The sequence below is a fragment of the Falco cherrug genome, chromosome 3 (assembly GCF_023634085.1).
Source record: "Falco cherrug isolate bFalChe1 chromosome 3, bFalChe1.pri, whole genome shotgun sequence".
NCBI lineage: Eukaryota > Metazoa > Chordata > Aves > Falconiformes > Falconidae > Falco > Falco cherrug.
Window position 1 is genome coordinate 113,994,617 of NC_073699.1, and position 18,613 is coordinate 114,013,229.

Genomic DNA, 18,613 nt, shown 5'->3' on the forward strand with positions numbered 1-18,613 from the left:
CATCAGACCTAAAGCATAACCACTTGGCTAGTGAAGTGCTACAGTGCTCAAACCACACAGGGACAGTTCAATCAATAAGACAGCAGCTGCAGGAGAGCACAGCAGTATCAGGCTGGCCATGGGCTGCATGCAGCATCAGCAGGGACAAGAGTCAGGTAAAGGGTGATGAGCAGAAGTTCTAAGCAGTTTGAAAGTATTTTGACTCGGAAGTCTACAAGGGGAGAAGCACCTCTGAGTTCTGTGATCCTCAAATTAAGAGGGCCAAGCCCTTCTATTTTACTTTGCTAGTGTCTAATATGGGCTTTTCTCATGTAGCCGTTCTGGCAGCTCCCAAACATGAATGCAGAGTATAGGCCGTATTTAATGAAACTACCAACTACAGTTGGTAGTCTCATTTTAACATACAATCCAAGGAAATCTGCCATTTTTATCCAATGTGGGCAGTGAGGAGGGAAACAAAAGGTCAATGCTGGATTAGGACCAGGGTTTAACAAGACACAGCAAAAATGTCACTTTAATCAGGTGCTGGGTTCTTGAAAAATCAGCCTTTGCAGCTATATGGGACAGCCTGGAAAGAAAGATGCATGTTAGTGCACATGCATATTTGCCAGCCATGATACAGAGTTCACAAAGCCTTGTGCAAGTTGCCTCTGTTGCTTGTGTTCTAAAATTCAGCTATTGAACATGGTAGGTGAAACTATTCCCCGTTTGCTTTGTTTAGAGGCAGATACTGTCTTTCATAGTGCAAAGAATTAGCACAAAAGACTGTATATTACAAAATAACGATCCGCTCCTTTTCTTGTTGCATACTCTCTGCAATCTTTGAAGCATCTGCCACATTATCAAGAGGGCACCTTCTGTATAGAATAGCTGAGTTCTGGCTACTGTTACTGGACCATGGTCCTGACCCAAGATGGCCAAACTTGTCATAGCATGGAGACACTGCTAACGAGATCAGAGTCCGAAGAGACAAATTCCAAAGCACAAAGAGAAAAGGATGTTTTCTTTTCCGCTGGACAAAACACAACTTTTCTGGCAGGCACAAGTAGGACAGTCTGTCCACTTTGGCAATACCCTGCATGCCTGGATGTACACAAGTGTGTTTTCACATGCAACCCAGCCTGATTACACAATCTCCCTCCAAAAGAATTTGGCAAGAAAGGTATCCGAGAAACTTTAGAAACCAAGAGCAGTCTGCAGCATGCTGCTTCTCTCACACTATTTCTAGCACCATTTGGAGCAGCTGACCACAGGGAAAACAACTAAAGAAAATCACCTTAAGCATTGATCAGATACCCACACTGCCATTTCAGACATGCTGCAAGGTTGCGGGTTCAGCCTCTGTTGCCAGGTTGTACCTACCAACCTTTATCAAACAGCTCGGTCCATGATCACAACGCTAAACCAGCCCCCAGGCTAAATCTTTTCCTCCTCTTTGTTTTCCTAAGAATTAGTCTGAACCTTTGCCAAATGCTTCTGGTAAGGTGTCAAAGGCTTTTCCTGACCAACAATCTTTTTGCACCTTGGCTTCTTCCAAAGTTGGATCTGCTCTTTCAGTGTTCATCCCTTCCTGAAAACACTGTTTAACACCCATTGGCGGAGACAGTATTTAATGTTGGTGCTCAATCCTCCTAGACTCCAAGATAAACTTTCTGGGAAATGCATCATAGCTAGTTTTGGGATTCTCATGCTTGCTTAGGTTGCAGGTATGCTCCTTGTAGGACCATAGTATTATTTTATTTGTATTTTTTGTTTGTAGAAAAACATGTGTCTTGTGCTTACTGAAATATTCTTGAGATTAGTGCTGGTGCCAAGCAACCTTAAAGAGGAAAATGAGTTTATTCCAGTAAAGGTCACGGTTAGCCTTGGTTATGAAGTTAGAAACATAGTTAGTACACACAAACATAAACACAAGAAAATGCAGACCTAAAGCATGTATGGCACAAGTCTCTAAGTGTTAAGCATCTTCCAAGGCATCGCTTGCCTGTGGATCTGCAAGCCCACCTCAAGAGTGTCCGAACTCCAGGACACAGCTTCTTAGAGTGGTTCCTGTCCAGAAAAGTCCGCCATCCTTTTATACTCCAGGTTTATTTGCATTTTTCAGACTATTTTTTAAATGCAAGTAAAAATGTCAGATGGGATATGAAGAATCACCTTCTTTCTTTTCTAATAATGACAATCTTCTTGCACAGCACTTCACCTTGAAATAGACAGTTAGCATCTATGAGAACATTAATTGAAAACATCTGTATTTATCCAAGCAGGACGCATCGTAAGGACTCTGAGTGCTCATTCTTCTAGGATTTTCTTTACAAGAATCAATTGAAAAATTTTTAGCATTCTGTAAATCTAATTTCATTGCTGTAATTTCTTATTGTGCAGCACAGTTTCAGTCCATTTTCTTTTAACGGCATTTCACAGAGACCATGCGAGCCATCAATACAGCTTACTGTTTAAGGGTTTACTGTGTCAGTGTTGTTATCAAACACCACAATCAGTAACTTCTGAAATCTGTGTACTGTCTATACCAGGTCAGAATGAAAAATGTTGAAGTGTCAGCCTTAGTGATCAAATTTCCCAACTTGTCTGCTTAATTCACTGACTTTCCCTGGGTTTCCGTACAGCTCATTAAACAAAACAAACCAAAACCCAGCCTGTATAGAAAGGAAAAGTTTGACATGATTAACTAGCTTTGCTGGTAATGTGTGCAACCCACCCAGGTGTCTAGACAGTTCAAAAAATACAGATCACATTTAGGAGTAACAGCTGTTACTCCTCAAGTCTCTCTCTCAAGTTACTAATTAAATAGTAACAGACCTTATCAATATTAGGTGGTCCTCTTCCAAAGGAAACATCCAGCACGTTGCAGGAAATTAAGTTACGGGTTCAGTAGGTGGCACTTTACCTTTCAGATCAACATACCACTTGCACAGCGTGCAAGGAAGTTCTGAGCTCCCAAAGGTACCTGCTTTGGAAAAAGCAAAGAGAAGAAGTTTCAAACCCACAGTTGTCGGAAACCCTCAGTATTTTTTTCATAAAAGGAAAAGAAAAATAAGAGATCAACACTTGTGTCCTTGCCAGATGCCAGTTTAGGTAGGCGTGTCTTGCCTGCCCATGTACCTTTTATAATCGTAAGCTGGAGAGCATGTTTGCTTATGCAGGTTTTAGACAGCAAAAGTTTGTTAGGCCCTCTCAAGTAATAGTTAATGATTTCACAAGAGGTTATGAGCGGGAACAGTGACAGACTCTGGTAGGCATAGACATTTATGGAACTCTTCAGCATAAACAGGGTACTATCTAGAAGGTTATCCAGAGGTAGCATCTCTTTCATGGCTTATGTCCCCCACAATACTGTTGTGCAGCAAAGCTTCCCTGGGCCATCACCTGTTGACTGCATACATGATGTTGAAGGAAAATGCAGTGATAGGTGCCTAAGAAGTGTGGACCCAAGTCCTATGATTATTAAAAGATGCAAGTCTGAGCAAAGTGAAGACTTGCAGTTTAAAGCCATTTAACAAGGACTCTGCCTTAAGATGCTGGGTTTGTATAGATGTGGTTTCGTAGGAGCAGTTTTGTAGTGCAGAGGCACAGAAAGCCAAGGATATGTGCTTCTAAACCTGTAGGCATATTGGACTGCTCCCAGCTGCAAAAATGGACACAAATTAACTGTCTGGGATGCTGCTGGAGCTGGGCAAACACAAAGGAAGTCTTGAGGTATCCCTGTTCAGCATTTGTATCTTTCAATTGAGTGAAACTCGTCACGTTCTGAAAAAACACAACGGTCTTTGCCCCACTTCATTGTATTTGAGAATTTATTGCCCATCTTACTAACGGCAGAAAAAGAATATTTATAACTCAACTGAGTTACAGCTAGTCAGAGAGGCTGCCCAAGCCATGAACTGTGGGTGTTCAGTGTAAGGTTGTTTTGCAAGGCCTAAATTCAGGCCATAAGTGCTTTTATAAGAGACTGTAAATCACCTTAACTTTTATACACTGTGGTAACATGTGAGCAGAGGAATGTGGCTGGTCTGTGCTAGTCCCAGAAAAGGTCCCAGATGAGGCCAGCAGATTGGGTAGCAGACATGCTATACAGAGCCTTTGAGTAAAATGACTCAGACTTTTATCCCTGCTGTGCTACATGCACTGTGACTAGGGCGAAGGGGTGAGAAACCAGCACAGAGGTGCCACAGGAACAGAATGCACAAAGGCAGCTTGAATACCCTGATGGGAAGAGCATTGCTAAGCAGTAAGCAAATTATAAAACACAAGTCAGACAAAACATCTGGCAGCTGCTTCAAATAGTTTTCTGTCTGAAGGGCAGACAAGCCTGCAATACTTTCAAATCAAAACATGTGCAAGGACAGGATCAGTGCTCCAATGTGTTTTCTGCGAGCATTGAATGGGTTTTGTTCCCTTTAGCACTGTTTTGTATGCCAAGAAAGGTTGTGTTTTGGGTTAGGCTTTTAATTTTAATAAACTCTACCAAGTAAATCACTATGTATTTCCTTCTCCAGTCAAGTGCAACTAATCTTTGGCATAAGATCAACAGCATTAGCTCTGCATAGGAAGCATACGGGGAAGCAAGGGGGGGGGGGCATGCTAGGAGATGTTTTTCATAATTGTCTTACCTTATTCAGAAGAGGAGGTGAGACTGCCCAAGTAAGTTCTTAAGAGTATGATGTTTGTAAGTTTGCACATCTCAGGCACAGGGAAAGGGAAGATTGCCTTGTGCTGGTGCTAAGGGTTTGACAGACGGATGCGCAGGCTCCAACAGGGAAGTTATCTGAGCTCATAAATAAATTCTCAGTTCTGTAGACAAAGGAGAGAATTGGCAACTGTCCTCCCCCCCCTCCAAGTGTTTCTGTCTTGACACTGTCATAGCTTTGACCAAGATCCACAGTAGGTATGTTTGCTGGCACAGATACGCTGTGCAAGAACGTAACCTGCACCCAAGACTGGCTTTCCTTTTGAAAGGAACTGTGACAAAACTACTCAAGTTATGACATGCTTATCAGCTACTAAACTCCTCCACTGAACACTTTCCCTCTTACACATTCTTCTAGACTCAAATTACTTTCAAAGCCTCAACTCCCAGGAAGAAACAAAAGCTACTCCACCGCTTGTCTAGAGCATCAGTATGTCAAGAGTCTCTGCCGAACTGCCACAGCACTTCTGCATCACCAGCGAGGCAACAGCAAGCAAACTATCAGGGCCAGAAGCTTTCTATAAAATGTAGGAACAGCTATTTCCATGTGCATAACGTGATTAGTCAGCAGCAGCAGGAAGACAAGATGCTGGCCAGCATAACAAGGTTTTCAAGGCAGCCGATACAAGTAGGATGTGCAGTTTTTAATGCTACTCGAAGAGGTGGGTCTGCCTGCTGTATGCCAGTGCCTGAACACAGGCAACAGCAGGAGAAACAGAGCGCCACTGATTCATTAGGACTTGCTAATCTGTGATATCATTTGTTGATTCCACCAGATCCAATCCCCATCTCATGACTTCCTCCACTGTTGCCATGGCACTGTACATAAACACTGCAGACTCCCAGCCCTGAGCAGGTCATTTGTTTCAAATATTCCATGCAGCTGGAACACAAGCCTGTTTGGGTGTCTGGAGCTAAGCATGAACTAATTTCTCAGACTTCTGCACCAGCCCCACCTTATGCACCCTCCCCAGCTTGCTGCTCTCCCAAACCCCCTCCAGCCATGTTCCCAGCAAAGCAGAGGCAGCCTTCCACCGAAAGGGAAGGGGAAGCTGACCTTGTCCACAAACAAGCACAAAAAAAAAGTGTTTCACTGAAGTTCTCCACTACCTGCAGCAAAACAAAACTGATGATCATTGAATATGCTGGATATTTAGGCTTAGGATCTACAGTTGTCTTCTACACGTGGGAAAAAAAAAACCCCCAAAAAAACCCAACAAGATTAAGACATCCAAAATTACAAAATATTCTTGCCCTGACTGGAGACAAAGACAAGAAACCACTTTTTAAGCTCTCCTCACCCAGTACCTTTATAAGGCAGTTCACGAGCATACCTCTGAGCTCTAGTTTCCCCTCACATATTGTAGTGCTTATGTCAACTGGTAAGTTTGGTTTCCACACACAAGTTGGTAGCTACAAAGAAGACAGAAAAAGTGTGTGGAGGGGAGGTGGAATTAAGGCTGTTGTGACTTTGTACTTTTTGTCAGTTATCTCATTTCCAGTCAGTTTGGAGAGGCTTAACTTAACTGCTGATACAATTTGACAGCATCTCTGTTGCACAGGTTGGAAGCAGAGGAGAACAAAATCAACCAGCAAGCAAGCAGTTTGTACTCCACAAACTATATATAATCCATGTCTCCTCATAGCCTAGAAATGAAGCCTCTTGTGCAAATAGATTTCAAAATACATGACAACACAGCAACTTATAGCAGTTGGTAGGGAATGACCAAAAACTAATACCAAGTGACTTGAGCTAAATGAAGTTCATGACCTGAAGAAATTACCCTGAACACACTGAAATTAGCCAATTTCTCAAGCACACAATACAAGAATGACTGTCAGCCTAACCTGCCACAGCACCTTCTGCTATTAACTGCGCTGTTCTGCTGGCTAGGCATCCCCTTAGCCCTCACTATTTTGTTTTGCTTTCTTCTATCCATCATCTCCCTTCCGAAGTAAAAGGGGCAGTCAGGTATCAGCACAAGGTAGTAGTAGGTTAGTGGTTTCTTTTCATATGAGCTTTCCTGGAAGAAGAAGAAGAAGAGTTATTTGCTATCATCTAGGAGTGAAATTTGCAAACCTACACAATGCTTCAAGTTTGCCAATGTAACCAGAGCCCTGCCTACTGAATCTACTCAAATCTATTTGAAAAAAAAAAAAAGTATTATGGTGTAACAAGTCAGTTGTAAACCGAGTTAAATTAAGAAATGAAGGCTGCTGTCTCACAGACTATATTCAACCCCATCCAGAGCAGCCATTTTTAGGCACTTGGCAGCTGCACAAGATCTCAGGAAACTGCGATTACAGCCTACCACCTGTACACACCTTTCAGATACCAGCTTTAAATGGTTATTCTTCCAAGCAGAGAAGAGGTCACAACAGCCCTTGTTTTACTTGTTTGGCCTGGCTTCTTGGGAATAAGCTCACCATTCATGTAGAAACTCAATATAAAGAACTCTGATTGTTTCATGCAAAAACAGCCCAACATCAAGTAATATTTAATAAAGTTTATTAGGTTACTGAGCATTATCTACAGTCATAAAATAGAAAGTCAAAATTTAAAACTGTACAAAGCTATGTACTGGTGAAGTGAGAAGATATTGAAGCAATGGAGCACAAAGAGCATAAGTCAGGAGAACACAGCTGCTTCCCTGGAATTCTGGAAGACACTGGTTCAAGTTGAAGGCAACCAAGTAGGGCTCCATACACACCAAATTTTCTTGTGTCCCACCCTGTAACAGACACTGGTACAAACCCCTACATTAAAAAAACATAATATTAGATTAAAAAGGGGCACATCATACCCCACCCAGTCTTGGCACCAATTCTGTGCTTAAAAAATATACTATGCAAGTAGTTTACTTGAAAAAAGGTACCCTACAGCAGCTGTTTAAATCATGTTCTTATACATACACCACAAATATATATATATTAACATTTTCAACAACTAAACTCATTTGTACCTACACAGAACCAAAGGGATAACTCAAGAGCAAAAACCAACCACACAAATGATTTTCAAGACAAAGAAATGTGCAAAATAACCCCAGAAAGGCAGCATAGTGACCTGTGGTGAGGTCAAGAGAGCAGCTCCTGCTAGTAAAGGAGTGTCATCCTCTTAACTTGGCTACTGAGGTGAGAATCTATTTGGGCTGTGCTGATTTTGCCTGACCTGCTTATCCTGTTTATTGCAGTTCTCTCCTGCCCCCCAGCTCTGGAGAGGTTCACTTTTTTCTTGCTGTACCTGAAGATCATCCCACTGGCCTCTGTTAAAGTCTTGTAAGTTACATTCTGCAGCAATCACCTTGATTTCTTATCTGCTGATGGTACTTCTGCAGCCACACTGCTACCACCTTCTCTGGGACAACTTCCCACCCCCAAGCAAGAAATCGCCAGCTATTCCTGCTGCATAGTTAGAGATTATGGCAAAGTCCTATGACAGAACAAAGAAAGTCCTATGACAGAACAAAGCCTGGTTTGGATGACTTTAAGCAGCTTATCTAAGAGAATTCCCTGGCAGTGCCATTAGAGAAACATTAGTATGTTTCTCTAAAGCCTTAACTTGAAACAGGCTATACAGAAAGCAGACCTAAGATGGCAGGACCTGTAACTGCGTAACAAGTCTCAGCTCATACAGCCCGTCTCAGCCAACTGCTGAAGTCTGTCCCTTCCCTGTCCTCACATCAGCAAGGGGCCTTTGATCCCAGACTAAAACTTACAGTTTTAAGTCAGAAGTAGGCAAGTCATGACACAATATGATTGCTCAATCAACGGAGTCAAACCCACTAAGAAGAGGCAGAACAGAGAACAGAACAGGAGAATGGAGAAAACAGTGCTGATAAACAAGAAAGCAGGATTCACTATCTAGGAAACAGCATTAGACCATGATGAGAAGTCCTGGCAGAGATACAGACAACAGCAACATAACCACCTTCCCCAAATTTAGAAGCATCCTGGTGGAAAGGTTCTTTGTTTTGGTGTTTCAGGGTTGAGGTTTGGTAGTGTTTTTCTGTTTGTTTTTAAAAACTCAGCAATTAATTCTTCTTGGATTCCAGACTCTTCCCAACTCTGCTGGCCACCCCATGCCTTTGCATTCTTAGAACATGGTCTTAAAATTTCCACTCCTAATACCTTTCCCCAAATTATGTTCTTCCCTTTAGCTGGCATAGGAAAATCATTCACTCCGAGGCTGTAAAACCCAAAGAGTGCAGTACGGCCTTTTCTCAGGATAAGCACAGAAGCACAAAGCTTCTGTAAGTGTTCTTTTTGTAGGTGTGCTGGGGAAGTGACTTCCAAAGAACAAACCACTCAGCTGTGAAACAAGGATTACTTAAGAACTTGCCAATAAGGGTACATTGAGACTTAAGCAGTGGCAGGAATACTTTGGCCAAGGAGTTCCAACAGTAGTGATGACACAAGGTGGAGAACCCATTGCTCAGTGGGTCAGCTCTGACATTTTGCCTTGGTTCCAACTCTCTATCCTTGAACATGAAGGTCATTGGTAGAGCAGGTAACTCTTGAGGGAGGCTGGCAAGGGCAGTGTAGGGATCTCATTCAGTCTTTCCTTGCCCAGAGCAAGCCTCACAGCTCGCCGACACAAGTCCATCAAAGGCAGTGGTTCAGCTGGGAAAAAGAGACCCAAGACATTAATACTCATTTTGCTCATTCTAAAAATCCCCCCCCAAAAAAGTGAACACCCGGCACGTTTGCAGGGCCAAGCCATCGAGCATTCACATATCAGCAACTTCAGCTCATCAAATACACAGGCAGAGCATGATGTTTCTGTAGAGGTTATTTAAGCCATATATGTGCATGAACAGAAAAAAATACTGGTCCGCTAATGCAAGTTTCCCAAATGCAACAGCATTCAAGTGCCTCTTACTGTAGTATCCAAAAATCTTTACAGGAGATTCATTGACATAAAAGAATGCAGTAAACAACCTGATAGCATCATGTGGCACAGGTACCCAGAAAGTACCATGATTTCTCTCATACAGTAGTGTTAACAGCTGTCAGCTCCTTTATTTGTAGTACATACCTCCCATGAAAAACAAAGCCATCTGTCAAAGCTTCATGTCACCACTTGTATTCTGACACTTTCCATTAGAGGATTCCCTCCTGTGTCATAAACCTGGGGAAGATTTAAGCCTTTGGCTATCTTTTTTTCAACCTGTACTTATAAACACTGAAGATAATACTAGTTTTTCAGGAATGGCATATGGGGTCCTTTGATGCTGAAGAGTCATTCATAACATACAGGGGGACTAAGGTCAAAGCGAGCGTTAACACTGTCACAGCTGCACAGAAGGAAGATACAGATTAGTTTCTCACAGCTTCTGTTGCCAAGTCTGTCAAAGCTCACCTCTACACAGCATGCTGCTCAAGCCTAAGGGGTTTCTCCTCCCCTAGAGAGGGCTAACATGAAGACATACCAAATCAAGCAGATAACTGGACATCCTTCTAACAGCCTGAGGGCTCAGCATGCACCATTAGAAAGCTTCCTTTACAGACATCTTGGGCTGAACACAGGCACCTAAAAACATGCACAGGAATGGAAGTTTGGCTGAGAAGCTGCAGTTTTCAGGAACCTCGACAGATGCCAACAGCTCTAGCTTCCACTACTACAAGCCAAATTAATCTGACTGTTCATACAGCTGTTTTTAACAGCCGAGAGACAGGGAAAGCTTACTTTTTCTGAGCATGGTCATGTTATTGCGTTATTTTATTTTATTTATTTATTTTTTTACAGGAATTCTTGCCATCAGTAAGGTGGATACAAGTCCCTTTGCTTACAGCTAAAATTGAAAAGTTAGAACAGGGGAGTGTTGTCAGTAACCTCTGACCAGGCCAGTCCTGATTCTACTTTGGAAAAAGCAAGCAATCGTATTGCTCCATGTAGGAAACACTTCCATTGAGAAGTGAAGATAGATAATTTTTATCTAACTTTTGGCAAAACGCCTGTGAGAAGAAGAGTTTGTTAGCTGAAGAGAGACTTAGTAACAAAGGCAAGAAACACATGCACTTGAATTGGTCTGTCACCTCCTGAAGTTAGCAGCCAAAGCTGAACTAATGCCCTACTTCCCCCCTCTCCTTCCCTGCTATGGATACAAGCTATTATCTGCTCCAGGGGAAGCTGCAGTAGAATGTTTTTTCTAGAAGTTTTCCCAGTGCTTCAAACGTCAATTATTCCTGAGGAATCATACCTCTCTCTGCACACCTCTGTTGCACTGATAGCTGGGTGGAGAGCAAACAGATCTGTCAGGGCAGTGCTGTTGCTTCCCAAGCGCCATCATTTGTCATACATGTTCTGCACCACAGGTGAAAGCATGGCTGCACTCAGCCCAAGGCTCTGCTGGTCCTACCTGCTCCTGATCTACTTCAAGATCCATGCTGCCTCTTCTGTAGGGACAGGTCTCTACAGCTAGGCTGCATGTCTCAGCTCTGGCTGTGATACTGCCAGACAAGCCTACCACTGGCAGCGCTCTGTTGGCACTTCCCAATGTAGCTTATTCTTAAGCCACCAGGGTAAAAGGCTGTCCCAATTCCTCCTGCAGCATATGGAGATAGCTGGGACAGAGGCATCATCTAGCCAGCATCCCAGAGGATGCAGGACCCTGATCTTCAAAGCCTACAGATGTTACCATAACAAACGCATTCCAGTTTAATGGCCTTAAAAGGAGAGGATCTCCTTCCCACAGAGATTAAGAACGAGTACTTTGTCCTCACCTTGTTTGCACTGATAACCCAGCCTGACAGGAGACCCCCAGACCAAAAGAGAAAGCACACACATATCTGACCTCCTTCCATTCACAAGCACTACAATCCCTGGACAGTGTTGCTACTGAACGCTCAGAAGCGGTTAGAGCCAGACACCTTCTGTCTATCTGTGCCAAAAGAGCATCCTGTCATTCCTGGCCTTGTGCCCACAATTCACTCCTATGCTGAGAACACATTACAACCAAATCCAATACTGGAGGTGGCCTTGCTAAGTGCAGTTCTGTGCCAACAACTCCACAGACTTGCTGGCTTTGAGGGGAGCTGCAGCTTTTGGCTTTGACCCTTCCCTTTAGAAAAACCTAGTTACTGGAGCCGTTATTCCGTAAGCTGCTGGGGCAGAATGAGCTAGGCTTCTTTCTTTTGGTGAGAAAATGCTCTGCCAAGAGCACTCTCATGGTCTTGCCGAGTTGAAGCATATTTCTCAAAGCACTTGTGGATTTTTCTCCCATCCCTTTGCAAGGCTTTCCTGGTTATTCTGACAGCTCAGTTTTTGATGCCCAGTGTCAGCCTTGCTGTGCCTCATGCCACCAGTGCCAGGGGTTTGCCATTGCTGGCCTAGCATTAGAACATGTCCTAAGCACAAATAAGAGAGCCCAGTATGCCATAGCCTTTGGGCAGATACTGTTGTGGAATGCAGGGAGCACACTACTCCTTTTACATCAATACTGCCAAATTTATTGCACTAACAACATAAATCCAGATTTTAATCTGCTTCCTTCACCCTACCCAGAGAACTGAGTCACAGTATGGCCCCATGGGAATTTCTGACTATGAGAGATAACAGACCCTAGCACACTTGGACAGCCAAATTTATTACTCAGCTTAGCTACAGATTGATGTCCCTATTAGTAAAAGGCCTGGCATGCAAGTTGGGCTGGCTATAATATCCAGCCCCACACTGGAAATGAGCACAACCTGTCCTGAAAGCAGCTGAGAAGCGAGGTACTTATTTTTTTGAAAAATGAGACATTCCCACTTCCCTACATAGGGACAGATCTTCCCACTCTTGTCTACAAGGGATTTTAAAAGTCCCTTCATTAGCCATTTAAGGAAGGTGATTGTCCCTCAGACTGTTTCCTGTGAAGAGGCAACAGGATTATGTTGCCAATAACGCAACTGTCAGAAGGACATACCCACTAATACTCTAGTAGCAATACAGAAAGGTTTGTTGCCTCTGGACAGGACTGGTATCAACTTCTACTGTACTACCTCCCCAAACCCTGCTTGCTCCCTGTAGTGCTTTGGTAACAATACACGTTTACAGCCAAACAAACTTTTTGAATGGCCTATTACGGATCTGGCACTGTATCCGGCAATCCTTCCGCTGACACGAAATCCTCACCTCTGGAAAAATGGAAACCCTCCCCAGGATGGTCTAGCAAGCCTGCACACTTAAGTAGCACACAGATCTATGCTGCTAGAACAAATGCAGAGAGTTATACTCACGGTCAAGTCCATTCAAGTAGCACATCCGTATTTCACAGTGTCCCCACACTGCGCTTACCACTGGATATAGCTTTTTCCCTTTGAGTCCCCGAAAGGCAACACCCATGTATTGCCCATCTACAATGAAGCTCAGCGTCCCATCATCCATGTCCAGAACCACCAGGAAGGAGTCCGGCACAATGAAAGTTTCATCTGGTTCTAAGAAGGCAGGATAGGTTTTACTTGGCTGGTTCTTGCCATCATGGTACAGTCTGTTGCGCCCAAGGTCCCACCCCCAAGATTCATGGTTATTTCCTACAAGCGTCGTGTACCCTACTGAATGCAAAGGGGCATCTGCTGTTGCCACCCCAACCACAGCGTGCGTGCCTCGCTGCCTCATTGCCCACGTGATCTGCCACACATGCAGTCCTCGTGTATATCCCACTTTGCCTCTGATGGCATCTGTACTCTGAGCCACCGGATGCCGGTGAAATATGAGTTTGTCATCCTCTTTCACAAATACATTCAGCGAGCGGTCATCATTGTTCCATGAATGCAGTAACTGGACTTCATATGATACCGGAGGCATGTCCAGTAGCAAGTCCAGACGTGTGGGTTTGCTGTAGTCAAGTCCTTGGAGTTCCTGTTTCAGTGGCCTGTATACAGGGTCCCTCATATCCACAGTCTTTATCCCACCTGTGACCTTCTGACCCATTGTGTGTTCTGATTTTGCCTGTTTATAGGCTCCCAAGGCAAACTCATCGATTTACCCAGCCTCTCCTGCTGTCATTCAGCCCTTCAGAAAAGGTTGCTGGAGACCTCGTCAAGATGCACACCAATCAGTATTGCCTAATGGATAGACAATAAAAACAAGAGAAAAGTTAAACACTAGCACATACAGCCTTGCATGCAACATTTACAGAGCGCAGTTTTAATCTGTTTTTTCCTGACAACTTATCCTTACTTGCTGGTGGAAAGTAAGGACAATACAAGCTACTTATGCAGTATACCTGGCATACCAAAAGATTGCATATAGATCAAATAGATAGGTACTATGTTTCTAATGCCCCCTTCAGAAAGGCACTTTAATTTCTGGTTCTTTTTCTACATAAGGTATAGATTCAGGTACCAGAGCTCATCTTCTCTCTACAGTGACTGCACTGCTCCTTATTACTGCATCACTAAACCTTAGGAGAGCACATCTGTATTTAGGCTCCCTCCAGCAAACCTTGCTTTTACATCATGAACACCTATATGTTGTCCAGGCTGGAAGATTTGAGAAAAGTTTATTCAAGGCAGAACCTAGTACTAAGTAATGCTCAAGACTTAAATTTTCTCCCCGACTGTCTTCAGGGGTAGGACTGAAAACAAGTGTCTTGTACAGGCATAATTTTGTCTGGTCTCCCAGCCCTAGTTCATACCACAAGGTCAGACTGAGCAAGACATCCCAGCAAAGGCCCAGGCTGCCCAGTGGTGTTCACTGCTCCAGCTCCTTCCAACCACCACAGAGAGTTTCTTCTCTTGCCAAAGCCACCTCTATAGATATCCACAATGGAGCCAAAACACACAAGACATTAAATACTTAACAGTCCAAGCAGCTTCAGTCAGTTTCTCAATGACAGACCTGAGTTTACAATTGCATTGTCTTTGGACCCTGTAGTAACATGCTACAGCTGACTAGTAGTGAGAGATTGGTTTATATAGATAACTGCTCTGCAAAGCTTTCATCTAAAAGCTGCCCCTATCAGCAAAGAGTGGCATTACTGAATAAATGTCTCCTCCTCCTGCTCTACACAGGTTGGAACTAGCCTTCAGAATGCAAAACATTCATAAGTATAGCTTCCACTATAAGGAAGGGAAAGCAGGCTGCATTTCAGGAGGGATGTATTTGTGTTCCAGCTCAAGAGAAGGATTGCAGACTGGCAAGTACAACAGGCACTACAAACAGGCTTAGTACCTGCAGTATTTTTGCAGGGTCCAAAAAAAGTTTATCCATGTAACACACTGAAGTAGTTACTTTGTGTTCTCCCAGCTGGTATTCCAGTGCTTCCTCTGCAGTGCTCCTAGACCTAACAGACATTAGATGAAGAGAACTAAATTGCAGCCTTCCTGTTTTGGCTGGTATTTGTAAGTGAAAGTTCTCGGGGAACCTCTAGGATGTAAGCATCCCCTAGAGTAAAGGCTACATACTGCAGAGACATACACAAGTATTGCCTGTTGTTGTTACCCAGCCATAAACAGTTTTCTTCCCTCAGCACCAACAGTTCCAAAAGAGAAAAAGAACTGGGCACAAACCATCTCCCAGTAACAGTGATCAAAAGGTAAAAGCAGGCAATAATAATGAAAGCTTCTCCATCTGGCAAGTTACAAGCTTTCCACAGATCAGCTAGCAAAGCAGCTAGCAGCCATTGATACAGGTTTGAGGAGATTAATTCTCTTCAACCCCGCTAGAGCCTTGCTAAGTACCTTGGAGGCCTGACTGCAAGGCCAAAACAGCAGACAAAAACCTGCTCGGTCCTGCCTCGGGGAAACCCACTCCAACATCTGTCTGTACTATCGGCCCCACTGAACTGCTACAGTCAAGAGAGCAGATAAACCTGCTGTATGGTTTCTTTCATATGAGCAGCTTCAGTTGGGGCAGCTTCTCTTCTCCAATAGGAAAAGAATCCTCAGCTTCAGACAATAGTCCAGGGGGAGGAGCAAGATTCTTCTTAAAGTTTAGCAGTTTTCCTTCCAAATTTCAGAGAAACTTCTAAAAAGTTTAAGCCAGCTTGGCTTGAGATACTAACTCATTTCACGTACCTCTCCTCCAGCACTGCATCCACTGAAGTGTCTCTGCTTTCACTCAGCAACACAAACAACACTCTGTAAGACAGCTGCCAAACTGGGGGCAGCGATTAGAATTAGAAGTGGGACGGGAGCGAACTAGCTTTCTAAGAAAAAAAAAATGTTATTTTAACATTTCCTGAAGTGAGGCAATCACACAGGGCTCCTGCCAGCTACAGTCACAACAGTTACTCACAACCGAGGACCTCATCTGGCATAAAAAAAAAATAGAGCATGTATCAGATCTGTTTTAAAAATAAGGTTACTGAACATAAGCTGCAAGGCTTCAGTAGAAGGTGACAGGGAAGCCTCACATATGCTCCGAATTAGGGATCAATTCACCAGCTTCCCTACAGGTTTTTACTACTAGTCCAGGGTATGCCACTGGAACAGCGAGCTCAAAGTCTTGCAGGTCTTGAGAGACAAGACTATTTTTCTTTTCCTTCCCTTTTTTTGAAGCACAGAGAAAAATGTTTGAGGTTCTTCACAAGTCACATTACTAGGCAGCAGTATAACTATTTCAAACTAAACAGTGCCGTACATCTGAGGTCCCTGAAAAAACAACTGCTATTAAATAAGGTCTCATAATTATCAGCTGGCAAGGTAACTGAGGCATCCTGCAAGTTAAGTACCATCCACAACATCAAAACAAATCCTGAGTTACATAAGCCAGCTGGTGGACAGCTGAAAATAAGCAAGTAACAGCCAAACCCTTTGAGGTAGAGCGCAGTTGCTGGATGCAGTGCAAACACATTTAGTTGTTCTGCCCCACAGCTCAGGTGTTGAGCATAAGTGTTTCCATGACACAGACACTCCCAGCCTCTAAAGGCACATGCTCCATTGCTCCCTAAGCCTAAGGAACAGCTGATCCCAAGAATAAGCCAATACAGACATGTGCTGAGCTGCTGGTATACAAGTTCAAGCACACTGCTGCAACTGTCTTTCACAGACAGTGTGGAATCCTACAAACCGACCTAGCAAGTTGCTTGATCTGCTTTTTCAACTCAGCACGTGTATTGCACACAGTTATTCAAGCGTTTGACAGCAGCTCCTCCCAATCATCCTCCTGTCCCACCTTTAAGCCCTCATGCCTGTGTGTACTGAAGTTCTCAGTTCTATACTTAAAATTTGACACCAACTCTGTTATGGAGAGATTTGTGAAATCACTTCAGCAGGTGTCTTCCCTGGGAAAGGCACACTAATGCTGACCAGAAGCAATGATGTTTAAAAAGTTTCAGCGTTAAGTCATTTGCTCAGGCTGGGATACAGAATCAGGCTGCTGTGACAGGACTGAGCCATGTGGCATTTCTGCAGAAAGCACCACCTTCAGAACCACCTGGCATTCCCTCCCCTACAGTATATGGACAAAGGCTGTCATCAAGGCACTGGCTAAAGCACACCTGGAAGTCTACAAGCAAATTCACCTGTTGCAACTTTGATTAGGATCAAAGAACAAAACACTGGCAGGAGAAGGAGGGGCAGAGACTTCCCGAGAGCTGTACGCTACATGCGACAACACCACATAAGCAGCAAGAACTAAAACTAAGCAGACTGCAGGAGTGTTCGTGCAAACCGCTTCAAAGCACAAGATGCTCAAGTATGAGTACAACTCTGTTCTTCATTAGCAAAACAATGCCTTGTTCTTTGTGACTGTCTTCATCATACTTCTGTCAAGGCTGCTGCACTAGAAGAGGAATCACCACAGTGAAAGACAGCACAGACTTTTGAAGCACGTGGACTAGGATACTGTCTCACTGCTTGCTCCAAGGAGAAAGAAGCCTTTCCTTAGCACAAGCAGCACTCATCACTTGCGTTAGTTATGACTTCCCAGGCAGAAAAGGACAATGACCGGAATAAAGAAGAGGAAGGGGGAAAGACGGGAAAAGATTGGAACAGAGGGGTCTATTAGAGTGAGCACAAGTCAAATACTGAGCACCGTATGCCAAGATTTAATGTAATAACTGTAAAATGGCTCCTTATTAGGGCAAGGCAATGATTCCTGCTCAGAGCTGGCTCCACTGCTCCTGGCACTAGCTTGGTCTAGAACTGCAGAGTGGCACCTTGCCCTACAGTCAGGAAGCACAATTATGCTCTCATTTGTTAAAAGGAAAAACCTCTTCATGCACAAGACAATACAGGCACTTTCCCTCAGCAGGAGAGGCACAGAAAAGCATACCCTCTTAAATTAATGGATTAACGCCCTGGGCAGCTTGATATGAGACACAGCTAGCCCTAAATAAACAGATATACTAGCAAATTAGCTACTTCAAAACCTTTGAACTGTTGCAGGTTTAAGCACAAATGTAAGCACTGGAAGTGCTTTTATCTATTGTATCACAGCTCACACTTGCTGCAATCCCGCTCTGCTTTATAAACGTAAGTTCACCCCCATGATGCTCTGTTCTGCTCCCATGCTATTTTCAGTCTTATTGTTAACCTTCTAAGCTTAAAAGCTTTGGAACAAAGTTAGAATGTCTCAGAGAAAAATGTTCACTGCTATTTTCAGTGAGAATTAGATCTCCCCTCCGTTTAGCTCTTCAGAGCAAGTAGGCAATTTGCCATTCTAGAAAGACACGCCAAGTTTCAAAACAACTGCTTGCTGCAAATAGATCAAGGCAGGAGACAGCAAAGGCATTTCAATGGAAGGTGTCAAAGTCCCTGCTGCTGAATGGGGAGGACGCAGTTTTGCTGAGAAAAGGAATGTATATGGCAGAGCAGAGTTGACATCCAGCTCCCTCTGTGTAGGTATTGACATAGACTAGGCAAAGTAACTGCCTACCACAGACCTCTCCAGCTGAGGCAGTCATCTTTGTTTAGTTCACCAAAATGCTGTGTACAACAAAATGGAGCCACACTCTGTGCCCATGGCCACATCTACTC

The 18,613-nt window shown here is 43.7% G+C and overlaps 1 protein-coding gene across 7 annotated transcripts in view; it reads right to left on the reverse strand.

Moving 5' to 3' along the window:
• Window positions 1-7,197: 7,197 nt before the first annotated feature.
• The window catches only part of SPSB1 (splA/ryanodine receptor domain and SOCS box containing 1), a 38,628-nt gene continuing 27,212 nt past the window's right edge, over window positions 7,198-18,613 (reverse strand). For 2 of the 7 annotated variants that reach the window (XM_055705150.1, XM_055705151.1), the window contains exons 2-3: window positions 12,929-13,756; window positions 8,161-9,328 (exon numbers count right to left, since the gene is read on the reverse strand). In XM_055705150.1, coding sequence (XP_055561125.1) covers window positions 9,201-9,328; window positions 12,929-13,622 — 822 coding nt within the window. In that variant the 5' untranslated portion in view covers window positions 13,623-13,756 and the 3' untranslated portion in view covers window positions 8,161-9,200. Of the gene's footprint in view, window positions 10,239-12,928; window positions 13,757-15,709; window positions 15,841-18,613 lie in introns of all 7 variants that reach the window. The other 5 variants (XM_055705149.1, XR_008731403.1, XR_008731404.1 and 2 more) reach the window with 5 other exon arrangements.